This window comes from Macaca mulatta, chromosome 15 (assembly GCF_049350105.2).
Source record: "Macaca mulatta isolate MMU2019108-1 chromosome 15, T2T-MMU8v2.0, whole genome shotgun sequence".
NCBI lineage: Eukaryota > Metazoa > Chordata > Mammalia > Primates > Cercopithecidae > Macaca > Macaca mulatta.
Window position 1 is genome coordinate 60,953,784 of NC_133420.1, and position 15,386 is coordinate 60,969,169.

The 15,386-nt window shown below is 36.3% G+C and overlaps 1 protein-coding gene across 2 annotated transcripts in view; it reads right to left on the reverse strand.

The window, feature by feature from the left end:
- TDRD7 (tudor domain containing 7) overlaps positions 1-15,386 on the reverse strand; it is an 82,138-nt gene that overhangs the window by 48,211 nt on the left and 18,541 nt on the right. For both annotated transcript variants that reach the window (NM_001194629.1, XM_002800035.3), the window contains 2 exon segments: positions 6,293-6,510; positions 8,854-8,927. In NM_001194629.1, coding sequence (NP_001181558.1) covers positions 6,293-6,510; positions 8,854-8,927 — 292 coding nt within the window.

Here is a 15,386-nt window from a genome sequence, read left to right on the forward strand (position 1 = left end):
TGTAATGAAGCCTCCATAAAAACCCACGAGGACAGGTTTGGAGAGCTGCCTGGAGGGCTCCATGCTGCTTCCTCCACTTACGCATTTCTTCATCTGCATTCTCGGTAATATCCTTTGAAATAAACCAGTAAATAGAACTGTTTGCCTGAGCTCTGCAAGCCACTCCGGCAAATTAATCAAACCCAAAGAGGAGGTTTTGGGAACCCCAATTTGAAGCTGGTCAGTCAGAAGTTCTGGAGGCCTGGATCTGCGCAACTAGTGTATGTGCAGAGGAGCAGCAATTTTGGGGACCGAGCCTTTACCCTGTGGGATCTGATGCTATCTCCAGGTAGACAGTGTTGGTATTAAATTAGAGGGCACCCAGCTGGTGTCCGCTGCTTGGTTTGCGGGAAAAACGCCCACACTTGGTCACAGAAGCCTTCTGTGTTGATTGTTGTGGTATAAGAGCAGAGGAAAAACATGGTTTGAGTGTTTTTCCAAAACAGGCCCAAAAACTTAAAATATGAATTTCTTCAGGAGTCTGTTTGTTCAGACAAATGAAAGTCTTCATCCTACATGCCTAGAAACTTGCTTCTTCTTAACTCTAAGGGTCTTTCTTTCTTTCTAGTTTTACCTGTGCTGTAAACTTAAAAGTTCTTGAAGCCAAACTCCTTTGAGTCTATGAAGGCTTACCTGCTAATTCTTTAGCATGGGCCTCTGAGGTAAGCTTACTCTTTCTTCTGAAATTAGAATATTCTTTAGGGTTCTATAACAGAATTGGTATTGTCCAATTAAATCAAGCTTTCCAAAGCATTTGTATGGGCACAGTTTTGTTTCCACAGGGTAGCAGTCCTTTTTGTTGAAGCTTTACATTAAGTTCTAAATTTCATTTTATATGGTCACCACCCCATACAAACCTGAGAGTACAACAAAATCACATTTACCTAGAGACCTGCTTTCTAGCACTTCAAGCATTAATAATGGTTATGAGCTCAAAACAAACCAAAAACAAAGAAAAACAAAACAAAAAATAATCCCATTTTAAAACTTGACTTCAGTAGTGAATAAAAGATCCCTGAGTGCCTAGCAACAACTAAAACATCGAAGTCACTGCCCAGAAGCTTGCACCCTATGATCAGCCAGTTCACAGAAAGGTTGACCAGCTGATGACTTAAGAAGTGGCCTTTTTATGCTAAAGCTGACGAGTGCTGGAAAAGTCAGACAACTGAGAAAAGAGATAGGGAAATGATCCCCAATGGCATCACTGTGTCACAATGCAGATGCACTGATCAGGACAGATATGAAGCATGTAAGGGCAGCCGGTGTGGTGTACCTTGTATGCAGGAGCTAAACCCATTCAATCCACTGTTCCCTATCACTTACAACCACAACCATCTCTGCCAGAATGTACTGAGGCTAGTGATGATAAGTCCAAGATATTCAGAAATGGTTACAGTTTTTCAGTCAATTCTCTTTGAGAAAGTTAAGGTTTTGTAACATATTCCACAAAGACTTAATCAAAGGTAAAGGTAAAAAGATCCTTGTAGAGGGTAACCCTTGACTGCTGACAAACCATCTACTCAGAGAAACTCTTCTCCGCCATCGTAGATGAGTCATTTAATAGACTCTATGTACTTCAAGGTCAACACTTCCACTTACTCCCACTCCTTTAACTAGGAAAGACCTTTCACCAATGCTGTCTTTAGACACACATTGCAATTATTTATATTAGGATAAATTTCAAGTCATCTTCCTTTAGCATGGCCTGAGGGTAGGCCTCTTGCTCATGTTCCTTCAGGAAGATAATGGAGTCTTCTCCTAGTTGAACACGTGCAGAACTTTTTGGAATTGCTACTGGCCAGTGGCTGTGGCTTTCAATGTGCATTGGACACGTTCCTTGCTCTCATTATTCCTTGCTCTCATTACCTCTGGCAGGAGTTGGGGCAGGTGCAGGGAGGGTAGGGGGACTGGAATCCATTCATGGACTGTTAAAACATCAGGAACTCTCTTTGGCTTGGCGTTTATTTTGACTTCATTTCCTCCACTGCTCTTTATTTCTTTTCAAGTTAAAGTTTCGTGTTTCCCTCCTTAGCTTTTCCTCTGTTTGTATTCAGCTCCTTTGTAGAGCTTGCTGAGCATGTCTCTGATTGAGCAGTGGGTTTTGGCCTGCTTTAGGCTGGGGTACCTCTCAAAAATTAACAGCAGTTGCCTTTTACTAAACACCTATTATGTTTCTGATACCACATTCATAGCTGCTTTATATATTTTATCTAATTCTCACAACCACCCTATGACATGGGTAGAATTAGTGACATTTTAGAGCAGGTTGTGGTGCTGACAGGATGGTCTATATGCTGAAAGGTATACAGCTAAGAAATGACAAGGTAAAAATCTACCTCAAAGCCCAAACTCCTTCTGGTGTACTATGGGGCCTTATGGGTAGTTTCTGTTTCAAGTTCCAGAACAGCAACTTCTCATTATTCCTCAACTTCGTTACTCTGATTTTACAACAGTGCTATTTTATCTTTTTTCTACTCAGATGTTCACTGAATTTAAATGTAAAAATTGTTCCAATCATGTGTTCATTACATATTTCTTTTCACTGGTGAAAAAATGGAAAATAAGTTAGATTCCACTTAAAAAATATTATGATTATACTTCCAAGTCTTCAGTTTACCTCTTCACTTCTGCTTCTGCTGGCATTGCTATTTAGAATATATTCAACACATACAGTATATTCAATACCATTAAGCCTGAGGATATTGATTGTTGTTTATGTTCCAGTTCCTTAGAAATCCAAGTTGTGTGTTTTTACCCCAGAAGTTCCAGGCTTTTTAAAAAGGCAATTCATTTTACATGGGCTAAAAGGTGCTTTATTATGTCATACAACTAATTACCATAATTAAAGTTAAGTTAGATTCCTGAACATCCCAAAATATAAAAACATCTCTATGTAAGTGACAGAAATTCTTGCCTCCTTTGATATTAGAGAAACTGCTATACTGATGCAACTCAGAATTTTAAGAATTTTTAAGAGTCTGCAGGATTAGATACGAAATAACTTAAAGCTCAGTGATTTCTAACGAATAGGAAAATGATATATAATAAAAATAGATTAAGAGTAAAACATCCTTGTAGAAGCTATGAATAATTAGTGCAATTAGGCAATTTTTCCTCATTCACAACATTTTATGTTCTATAATTTTGTTGTTCACAAAATGTTATGTTTTAGAATTAAGGCTTGGTTTGCCTCCAGCCCAACTTAGAATAGCTACCTGCTGGTTGCCTATCAGTAGGTCTTGGGGCTACTGACAGAAATTCTCCTTAGCTGAGTGCATCTAGTTCTGCCCACCAGTGAGCCCCTCAGCTCTCTAACAGCTTCAGGCAAGACGTGGGAGAAAGATATTGTGGCTAATGTAAGAATGGAGAGGTTTCTTTATCAGTTTCAGAGAGTAGAAATTTTCAACAAAATCTCTGGTGTTCAGCAGTCATTGTTGCAAGATTTGGAATTTAAGACAGGTCTCATGCTGTCACCCAGGCTGGAGTGCAGCGGTGCCATCATAGCTCTGCAACCTTGAATTTCTGGGCTCCAGCAATCTTCCCACCTCAGCCTCCTGAGTAGATGGAACTACAAGCATGCATCACCATACCCAGCTAATTTTTTTAAATTTATTTTTTGTAGAGACAGAGCCTTGATATGTTGCCCAGGCTGGTCTCAAACTTCTCACCTCAAGCAATTCTCCTGCCTTGACCTCCCAAAGTGCTGGGATTACAGGCATGAGCCAATGTGCCCGACCAAGTTTTGTAATTTTTCTAGAAATCAAAGTTAGCCAGAGGCCATGGATCCTGGGTGACCTCAAGGCTGAGACCTGCTGTTTCCACCAAACGATGACTCAGTAAAGTGACCTGGCCTCTGCTTGCCTCATCAGCTTCTTCATGAGCAACTATCTTCTTACTGAATTTCTTTCAGCTTCCTGAAAATACTATGCTTTTCTATCCCAGGGCTTTGGTGCAATCTGTTTCTTTTGTCTGAGGTGCTTTTCTCCTCCCTCTTTACCTAACTCACACTAACCCATCTGTCAGGTTTCAGTTTAACAGCCACCTCCTCTGGAAGCTTTACTTGACTCATCAGACTATGCAGAGTTTCCTGTTTAGACATTCCCTCAGCATCCTATACTTCTCCTTCATAACCATTGCAGGCTTATCATTATTTGTTCAATGTTTATTTTCCCCACTGGACAGAAAGTTCCATAAGGGCAAGGACCATGTCTGTCTTGTTTACTGTTTTATCCCTAACACCCAGGTCAGTGGCTAGCACACAGAAGCATTTTATAAATACTAGTCAAATACAACAGTTAAACAAGAGCACTATTAACAAGACCACTGCTCTAGGACAGCCAAGAGGTGTTGCTGTCCTCCTAGGACCCAATGGGAACTCTTAGAGTGCAGTGTCCTTGATCTGTAGGCTTACTGTCTTGGAATCTTTGCCTTTTCAAGACAGCTTCTGCACAATTTCCACTTCCCTCACAAGTTGTCTAGGAATACCTTGGAGCTGGCTCATCATTGTGAATAACTCTGTGTTCTCCCTAGCTTTGAAAACTCTCAGTACACATTTCACTACTGGACAGACCCAAAAGGTTAAGGACAACAGGTTCAAAGCATCCTTCCACCTGCATCAAAATGTTTTCCAATATCCATGTGAAGTGGCTTACAGCATACTAATTAGAACCTCCCTGAAGATAAAATTTAAAAGCTGCTATTTGGTTCCTAAAGCTGATGCTGTGCATTCTGATATTCAAATGGAAATTCCTGTAAGTAGTACTCTGGGTGGTAGAATGATGGGTGATTTTTATTTCTTTTATAACTTTATTTTTCAATCTTTTAATATAGAATATTTTATATGATTGGAGGAAAAAACGCTTAAAAAAATACACTGCACTTAAGATTTCTCCTTCAGTTACATGACAAGCCATGCAGAGAGACAAGCCATATAGAGAGATACCCATTACCAACTTCTGTCTTATCCTAAACTTTGTGCACTGCCTTGAGACTATCTAAACTTGCTTGTAGTAACATCTGTCCTAGGCATGGTATCTGTTTCTGCTTTGTAGCAAGGTGAAAAAAAGGAGTTATAAGAGGGAAAATAACCGTTGTGTAAGTGTTTAAAGTTGTTTAAAAACAACCATGGTTTAACTGTCTAAAACTGTTTAACGACAGTCTGTTAAAAAATATTCAGAGGTTAAACAGTTTTGAAAGGTATCAATAGACATCAATATGATTAGTGTTTTCTGGCATCCCACTTCACTAAGCAAATTACCATAACCTAATACTTGGTATTGATTACATCTGAACAAAGGTAATAGACACAGTATATAGATAGGAAAGTTATATTGTGTTTCTGCTTCTGACCCTCATTGCTTGGATGGAATATAGTGATACACTGCCCAATAGGCTTGGGGGCCAAAATATATGTTAAAGAAATAAAAGCCCTCTACCAAAGCATACATAATCCTCATGCATATTTAATTCTACAAGCCTAGAAGCATCGAGTAGCTGTTAATGTGACCATTTAAAACAGTTATATTTTAAATATATTTTATGTAAGCAAAAACATTAAGAAACATCTAAAAGTTAGTTATTTTGGTGTAAGAATCCAGCTGTCTCTATCTCTGGCTGAACGAATATCTTTAATAAACTATGCTGATCCATAATCTTATAGTCACAGACTCTGAAGTAGGAATAGAAATGGAAATTGATAAACCATTTTTAATTTTTTCTTTTTTCTAATTTCCAATTTTCTCTCTAAAGATGGCTTGTAAAAATTTTAATGTAAACACTATATAATTTCAAAATAAAAATTAAGAACTCTATATATAATTAGTCAAAATAACTAAAATTTGCTCAACTAAAAGCCTTTAAAAATGCTCAAGAGTAAGCAAATAAAATTTGAGGCTAATAAAACAATTCTTCCCAATAAGTTCAGGTTATTAAAATGGCAAAGTTATCAGTGTTTACTGGTAACAGTTCAATCATTATAAAATGATTTACATATTATCACATATTAAATGCATTTTAAAAATGACATAAAACAAAATACATAAAAATAGCAATTACAACGTAGGCGAGCCTTCAACTTTGACATACTTCTATAAATAAGAACTGACATACGTTAATCTTAAGAGTTAAAGATTAATGAGGTAACATATGTAAAGTGCTTTGTGTTCCGGGGATAAAAGTGATATGACTAATAACTCAAGATCTCAAAGCTGGGCAGGGAGGAGGTATCAGAAGGGAGGAATAAGGAAAAACGTACCGTGCAAATATGAGGCCAGTGTTCAAACTGTTGTAAAATTCCTTGATTAAGGTCTTCTTTATATAACTCTTTGTAAAAATGTGGAAGCTTAGATATCCAAATGCCATTGTTATGCTTGTTTAGTATTTCCTTTATGCGGTTTTGAACCTCATCCATTTTATAAGTGTAAGAGGCAGGAGGCGTGACATTGGGTTTTTCAACAGTCTGATTTAAATTATCTTTAAATTAAAAAAATAATAGAATTAACCAAAATGCTTAACATTTTAGATTATCCCCATTACTTAATATTTGCATCTTCAGGTTTTGCTATAGTGTGGGCTTGTGGTAGCCAAAGGACTTAGAAGGGAGCAGGATTAGGCAGAGCAGCACCATGACAACCTCATTCTAAGTTTTAACCCTGAAATAACCAGCAGTGTTTCTTGTGGGTCAAGAAACACCCAAAGAAGGAACCTAGTCCCTTTATTTTGCAAGGATGCTTCATAGTTTAAACATCAAGATGATCTTGCTATGTAAAGAATAATCAAATTATTTAACCAACTGTTTTCTACCTGCTGAGGAAGATTACATTTTATATATTAGTTTACAGGCAATACTGAATTTAAAGCTATATTCCACAGAACATAGGAATAATGCCTTAACAGATCAAATAACTTTTTGATCTTATACAAGTTTTATAGAAGATTAAAAACTGCCTGAGTTTGAATATTATGATCAATATGCACCTTTATTAATGGAAAACAAATAATTTAGCAATACACAAAAGTTAAAAAATTGATCCATCTACAATAATCATCATCCAAGCCTCAGTTTATAAATATAAATAAAAGGTTTGAAACCCACAGATAACTTTTATTTCCCCAATATCAATCATTTCTCTTTCATAAGTGTGTATTTATAAAGTTTTGGCTTTATAGCTCTTTTACATTTCATTTTTACTTAAAACTTAGAATGTGAGAGTTAATATCCCCAGACAATAAAGAAATCTGAGTGTTTACTATAGCTGACAGTCCTGGAATTTTAAGAACTATGAAATTTATTCCAAATCTCTAGGAAATTACACTGAGATATAGATCTGAGTATATTAAATATTACCATCTACATGCAAAATATCTGCATATTTTAACCAGATAGTATCTCTGCTGGGATTCAGTAATTTTTATTTTAATTTGCCGGTAGAGACAGTGTGATTTGGGGATGCTGCCTCTGAGAATGCCAGGAAGCCCAGAGTGAGCTATTCCTTGAAGACACTTGGATGCTGACTCTGCTCTTCCACCAAAGGGCAAGATCTGGCCTTGCTAAGTCTTAGATTGGCACACAGAAAAGAAGGCTCCAGGATATCCACATATATTTCCTATTAAGGGTATAGCTAATTTATTTAAGTTCTTCCCAAATAATGATATAAAAGGACTTGGAAGGAGGAAAAGATTAAGTTTCTCATAACTGGCCAGACCCTCCCATAATGAGAGTGTGTCAGCAGCTGCCCCACAGTTGTGTCTGCAAACGCACTTGCTCTGTGGGGCCACTGGGGCCATCTAAGTCCCTGCACCTTTTGTTAAACAAATTAAAGTAGTAATGGAGGTATCCATCATGTAGGAGAGGTTGTGTACACATGTGTGCATATCAGCTCTGCCGGGTGAACTGCAATCCTCCTGAAGTCCTCTTGTTTCTGTAGAAATAGTTTATACTAATTTAAGCTTCTAAAAGGATATTCAACTTTACCATGTAGTCATGTTTCAGAAAATGCCTATGTAAAAATAATTCATGTAAACAAAAATATTGTTCAATTAATTTCCATTAAGAAATACTGGAGATGTGTTATTATAAAAAAAAAAAAAAAAAGGATTTCAACTAAGTAAGAATCACACTTAAACCAGCAAATAATGTAAAATCACACTTACATTTCACACACCATAAGCACTGATACGAAAACACTGTCTCCCTGGGTGGGTCTATGAGCAGGGGATTTACACATTGGTTGGAGAAGAAAAGGTAACTAGTGGTTGCATTTCTAACCTTCAGATTCTTTGACTTATACTATGTCTCCTATTGTTTTCTTAACAGCCCGCCTGTATTCTATAACCCAAAGAATTATTTATATTCATATTTAGATGATTAGTGGTAACTGCACACAGTTTAGGGTGCTAGCTTTTAAGTGGTGGAGTATGTGAAACTCTTTTATAAATTTAAGTACCATATTTATGCACTTTTGATCTATAGCAGATGTTTCCTTTATGTGAGGCCTCAGCCTCCAAAGTCTCAGGGGGTGCACCCCTAAGAGGTGACAGGGTAAGGGACACAAGCATCTTTGCAGGCCACACATGGAGGTGACACAGAGTAGGGCTGGGGCAAGGAAGGCCTCAAGTCAGTATAATAATGATATCTTTGGGAGGCACCATTTTCTCTTAAGATCACTGCGATTCATGATGTAAAGAAATTAGGAAAAAGGGGAGGAAAGATATATTCCAAACAGCAGAAGGTGAGAGCAAATGTCAAAAGCCACCACCAGATGTTTCTTGGCTCCAGAAGCCAATACGTATCTCAAAAATGTTTAGAAAACATACCACTCATTTCCTTAGTAGAGGTTCTTGAGAGATGAATCTGCAAAGGTGGCTGAAGGGACGCCTTTGGGCTAAACCTAAGGTATTAAAAAAAAAAAATTGGTAAAATAAATGTAAATAGCAAAGTCTAAACCAAGTTTTAAACTCTATACTTTTCACTTAGTGGCATTTAACAGCAAAACAAGTCATTAAAATAATTTAAAATCAGAAAAAATAAAAATAAAACCTGGCATCATCTTTCATGTTTCATATTCACTCAGAGAAAAGTATGTTAAAAGCTAAATTTAAACTAGGTCTTTGAAAGCCTCTTTCAAAACTTGGATGTCAGAATTCCAATTAATCACTTATAAAAAACTGGTAAAACAGAATAAAGAAGACCATGCAAAAATAAACAGTTGGAAACAAAGAACATTTTGGAATATAACCAAAAAATGAAGGACTTGCATCACCAGATATTGAAATGCATTATGAAGTTACAACACTTAAATGAGCTGTACAGATACGTAAAATGGTAGAGAACTTAGAAACATGCAATTTGCATTATATCTTGGAACATAATGAAAGTGGCATTTCAAAACAGACAGGTGAGGGACTGGTCAAATAACTATTTGAAAAAAATAAACAGATCCCTACCTCATACCCTCACTAAAAATACATTTTATATAAATTGTACTGGATATATGTAGGAAGATTTTTCCAAATATGAAGACAAAGAAATAAATCACACACACACCATTTATATTCATGTCTGTTTCCCACACTAGACTCTAAGTGTCTTAATTGTCTGTGTTCTCAAGTGCCTGGGGCAGTGCTTGATACATGCAAGGCAAATGAATATTATAAGAATGACTGAATGAATAAATGACTACAACCTGCCCAGCAGTGGGTACGGGACTATAGTGGGTGATAGTGACACAGTACACATAGCTGCCAGTTTTTGAATAGTATGGAACAGTCTAAAAATTAGATCAATTCCTTGAAATGAAGCACATTTTCTTATAGTATTTTAATTCTAAAAGAAATGATTAGATTCTAGGCTACCAATAAAAGTTTACTTGGTATATGCAATTATAAGACCATCCTATTTGTGTATTAAATATATCTGTGTAATAGCAGAAGATGCTAAAAACATTTCCAACTCCTACTTTTGCAGAACTGGTAGGGAGACAGTACTACTTCCCGCGCACCAGCCCAGAACATGTAAACTGGAAGCTTCCCCTGCTTTAAGTAAGCATTGAAGGCTCCAGTAGAAGGTAGAGGGATATGAGCAAAGAGTGAGAGTACATAGAAACTATGGAAGGGACTGCTATGGTTCAATCATCACCAGGTCTACCGGAGAGGAAAGAAAAAAAGTGTATATAGCAAAAGGAAGCTCTTCAAAGGAAATTGCTGGGATGCATGAAAAACGAACATAATAAAATAAGATGACAGAGGTCTAAGCAGTTTTATAACACTAAGAATAAAATATATTGTTTCTTAAAGAACAAAGAGTTAGACTGGTCCAGAAAAAACCTTCCAAATCTAAACATATGTTGTTTATTAGAGACATATTTCTAGTCCATAAATATTTAAGACATACTATGTGCCAGACATTGTGTCAGACAGTAACTGTCAATGATGAGCAAGATAAACATGCCCTATTCTCTGAGACTATACAGTATAGTTGAGAAATGGACCATGGTAAGCAGCTACTGAGATACCCTCAAAGATTCTTCCCTCCAGGTATTCACAGCCTTGTGTAATTCCTTCTCCTTGAGTAACCTGCTTCTAATCAATAGAAGACTTCAAGGCTGAAGGGATCACAAATAACTAGATTACAAAAGATTGTAGTTTCAACTTTGCTAGTATAATCTCTCCTTTGTGGCTTTGATGAAGCAAATGGCCATGCTGGGAAGAACCATGTGGCAAGAAACCGAAGATGACCTTTGGCTAACAGCCACCTAGGGACTAATGAACAACCCAGAAGGAAGTGCATTGTGCCAATAACCATGTGAGTAGGATTGAAAGCAGATTCGTCTTTAATTGAGCCTTCAGGTAAGACCCCAGCCATGGCTGACACCTTGACAGCAGCCTCATGAGAGACCCTGAAGCAGAAGACCCAGGTTGACCATGTCTTCCTTCCTGACCCACAGAAACTATGAGGTAAGAAAATATGTCTTGTTGTAAGCTAATAACTTTGTGGTAATCTGTTATACAGCAATAGATAATTAATGCATTGACAAAATCTAAGAACAAAGTCTACTAAGTGTTATGATAAGGGCAGTAGGTGTAATAAAAGCACACAATGGAACTAATAAACCAAATTAGAAGATAGAGGTGGAAGTAGAGAGTAAAGGTTATTAGCACTTATTATGAAGTTATAATAATGTGAATACCTTGGTACTGCAGAATAGAGAGGTAATCAATTATTCTGAATGGCAAGTCCAGGAACTGAATCATATGTTTATAAGGTCTTAGTACTGGTAAAGATAGAATTACAAACCAGCAGAGAAAGAAAGGATTGCGTAATAACTGATACAGGACATCTGGCTAACAATAAAAAAGGATTACAACTCTCACACTATACAATAAAATAAATTCTGGATGAATTAAAGACTAAAATGTAAAAAAAATGAAGCCACAATTACAAAAGAAAACAGAAGACGTTTTACATAATATTGGGAGGAAATGCTTTTCTAAGCATAATACCTAAAAGTAGAAGCCACATAGTAAAAGACTGATAGCTGTAAGCATGCAACATTTTAAAGTTTTTGTATACAAAAAATACAATAATTAAACGAACTGAGAGAATACTGTCAAGATACCACAAAGGGCCAACTTCCTTAATTTATAAACCACTTTTAGATGTTAAAAGAAAAGAGCCAACAGAAAAATTACGCAAAAGACAAAGACATGTAATTCACATAAGACCTATAATGGACTAACAAATACTATGACAAAAATGTAACTTCCTTAAGAATCAAAATCAAGGAAATAAAAATTAAAACATAGACTTTTTTTCACTTTTCAAAGTAGCAAAGCAAAAAACAGATGCCCAAAGTTGGCAGGCATACAAGAAAATAATCACTCTCATACTCTTCTAGAAGAAAACAAATTATTATAATCTGTTTAGAGCATAATTTAATAGGAGCCTTAATATGTATACCCTCTTACCCACACATTTTATCTCTATTAATTTATTCTACAGGAAACAAGCCATGCCAGCTTTCTAGAACTTTTCAATTTGTTAACAGGCATGAGTTCTTAACTGGAACTCTTGAGAACGAGCTTTGGGGGCTCATGAATCTACTGGTATGAGATGAGGTATGCATATGTATATGTACATGTGTGAATTTTTCTGGGAAGACCATTAATAGCTTTCATTAGCTTTTCAAGAGGTTTGGTGACCTCAAAAAGTGTAAGTGTCCTTCATAACAGGTTTAACTGCTTTTTACTACATTAATATTTCATAAGTAGATATAAATGTTTTTGCTATTGTTCCAGTTTGATATTTTGATTTTATAACTACAAATGTTACCCATAACATCTGCCACTGGGTGGTATTTAGATTTCTCTTAAAAGGTATCTTTCAAATTGTACTATGTGCTTAAAAAAAGACTTGATTAAAATGTTTTACAACATCTCAAGCAGTCTTTAATGAAAATATGTGGCTTTTTTTTTTTTTTTTTTAAGAGACAAGGTCTTACTCTGTTACCCAGGCTTGAGTGTAGTGGTGTGATTATAACTCATTGTACCCTGGAACTCTCAGGTTCAAGTGATCTTCCCACCTCAATCTTTCAAGCATCTGAGACTACAGGTGCACACCACTATGTCCAGGTAATTTTTTTTTTTTTTTAAGTAGAGATGAGGTCTCACCATGTTGCCCAGGCTGTTCTTGTACTCATGGGTTCAAGTGATCCTCCTGCCTCAGCCTCCTAAAGTGTTGGAATTACAGGCAGGAGCCATGGTGCCCGGCCTGCTGTCAATTTGAAAACTTTGTATTCTGAAATACCTATAAATTCATGGGAAATTTCAAAAAGTGTACTTAGAGGTCCCATGTACCCTTCACTGTTTCCCCTAATAGTAAAATCTTGCATAGTATATATCAAAACCAGAATACTGGCAATGGTACAATTCAGAGATTATTCAGATTTCCAGTTGCATATGGATGTGTGTGTGTAGTTCTGTGCAATTTACCACATGTACGGATTCAGGTGCCCACCAGTACAATCAACACACAGAACCATCCCATGGCTACAAGGGTTCCTCTTGCTCTCCCTTTATAGCCATACCCATCCCTTAAATCACCCAAATCCTTAACCTCTGGCAACCACTAATCTGTCATCTATCTTTATAATTTTATCATTTCAAGAATGTTATATAAATAAAATCACACAGTATGTCGCTTTTTGAGATTGGTTTCTTTCATTCAGCATGATTCCCTTGAGATCCATCAGAGTTGCTGTGTGTATCAATAGTTCATTACTCCTTTTTACTGCAGAGACATATTCTGTGATAATGAATGTACTACAGTTTGTTGAACCATTCACTTACCAAAGGATGTCTGGGTTGTTTCTATTTTTTGGCTAATATAAATAAAGTTACAGTGAACATTTGTGGACAGGTTTTTGTGTAAACATAAGTTTTCATTTATCTGAGATAAATGTCCAGGAGCACAACTGCTGGGTCATATTATAGTTTCATGCTTTTAGTTGACAAGTAAAAATTGTATATATTTATGGTATGCAACATGATGTGATGTTTTGATAAGTGTACACTGTGGAATGGCTAAATCAAGCTGCTTAACACATGCATTACTGCACATGCTTACTTTCTGTGGTAAAAACACTTAAAATCTACTCTCTTAGCAATTTGCAAGTACACAAGTATCATTAACTATAGTCACCATGAAATACAACAGATGTATTGAACCTATTTCTCCTAACTGAAATTGTGTACATCCACAACCCCCATCCTAACCCCATTTCCCTACCTTTGGTAACTGCCATTTTACTGTTTCTATGAGTTCGACTTTTTTAGATTCCACATATAAGGTCATGTGGTTTTTCTTTCTGTGCCCAGCTTATTTCACTTAACATAACGTCTTCCAGGTTCATCTATGTTGTTGCAAATGACAGGATTTCCTCCTTTATGAAGGCTGAATAGTAAGTATTCCATTCAGTAGATATAATGCATATTCTTTATCCATTCATTCATTAACGGACACTTCAGTTGATTCCATGCCTTGGCTATTGTGAATGCTGCTGCAATGAACATGGGCAAGCAGATATCTCTTCAACTGATACTGATTTCATAGCCTTTGAATATATACCCAGTAGTGGGATTGCTGATAGTTCTTTTTAAGTTTTTGAGAAATTTCCATACTGTTTTCCATAATAGCTGTACTAGCTTACATTTACCCCAGCAGTGTATTGGGGTTCCCTTTTTCTCCACATCCTTACCAGCACTTGTTATTTTCTGTGTTTTGATAGTGGCCATACTATTGGGTGTGAGGCGGTATCTCACTGTGGTTTTAATTTGCATTTCCCTGATGATTCATGATGTTGAGTATTTTTCCATATACTTGTTGATCATTTGTATGTCTTCTTTTGAGAAATCTCTGTTCAGGTCCTTTGATTGTTTTTAAAATTAGGTTGTTTTCTTGCTATTGAGTTGAGTTCCCTATATTTTGAATATTAAGCCCTTATCAGGTATACGGTTTGCAAATATTTTCTCCCATTCCACAGCTTGTCTTTTCACTCTGTTGACTGTTTCTTTGGTGGTGCAGAAGTTTTTTAGTTTGAAGTAATCCCATTTGTCTATTTTTGCTTTTGTTGCCTGTCCTTTTAGAGTCACATCCAAAAAAATCATTCAAAATGTACTGCTGAAATGTAGGCACACAACCAGAGAAGACAATGATACTTCTGTCACATACATATTGGATTCAACAAGTACTTTGGGTCAAGATCTGTGTTTTAACTATGTATTTTCTAGACCTTATCAAAATTATAACTAATTATATATAACATTAAATGTATACCATTATAAAAATATTTTACGGTTACTTTATTAAAAATTCTGTAATATAAAAAATTAGTACCAGTTCTAACTAACCTTTTAAAAAAGTTAATTCTTCCTAAATATTCTAGTATCTGGGGGAAAGTTCTGGAGGGAAAAATTATCTTTCACAAAATAGAATTTTTGAACACCGATTTAAAGGAATATAATACAACAAAATTTGTTTTGAAAAGGCACAAGTAGGATAGAAGAATGTGATCTTGATGCATCCACATCAGGGGTCAGCAACCTTTTTCTGTAAAGGGTCCACCAATGCATATTTTGCTTTGTAGGCCATCTAGTCTCTGTACGACTACTGACTTCTGCCACTATTTTGCAAAAGCACCCAGAGGCATATGCAAACAAAGAAAATGGCCACGTTCTAATAAAATTTAATTTACCAAAACAGGCAGTGGGCCTGATGTGGCCCATGGATTGTAGTTTGCCATCCTCTGAGCTACCTTATAAAACCATAGTTTTGAGCCAGAAAGGAACTTCGA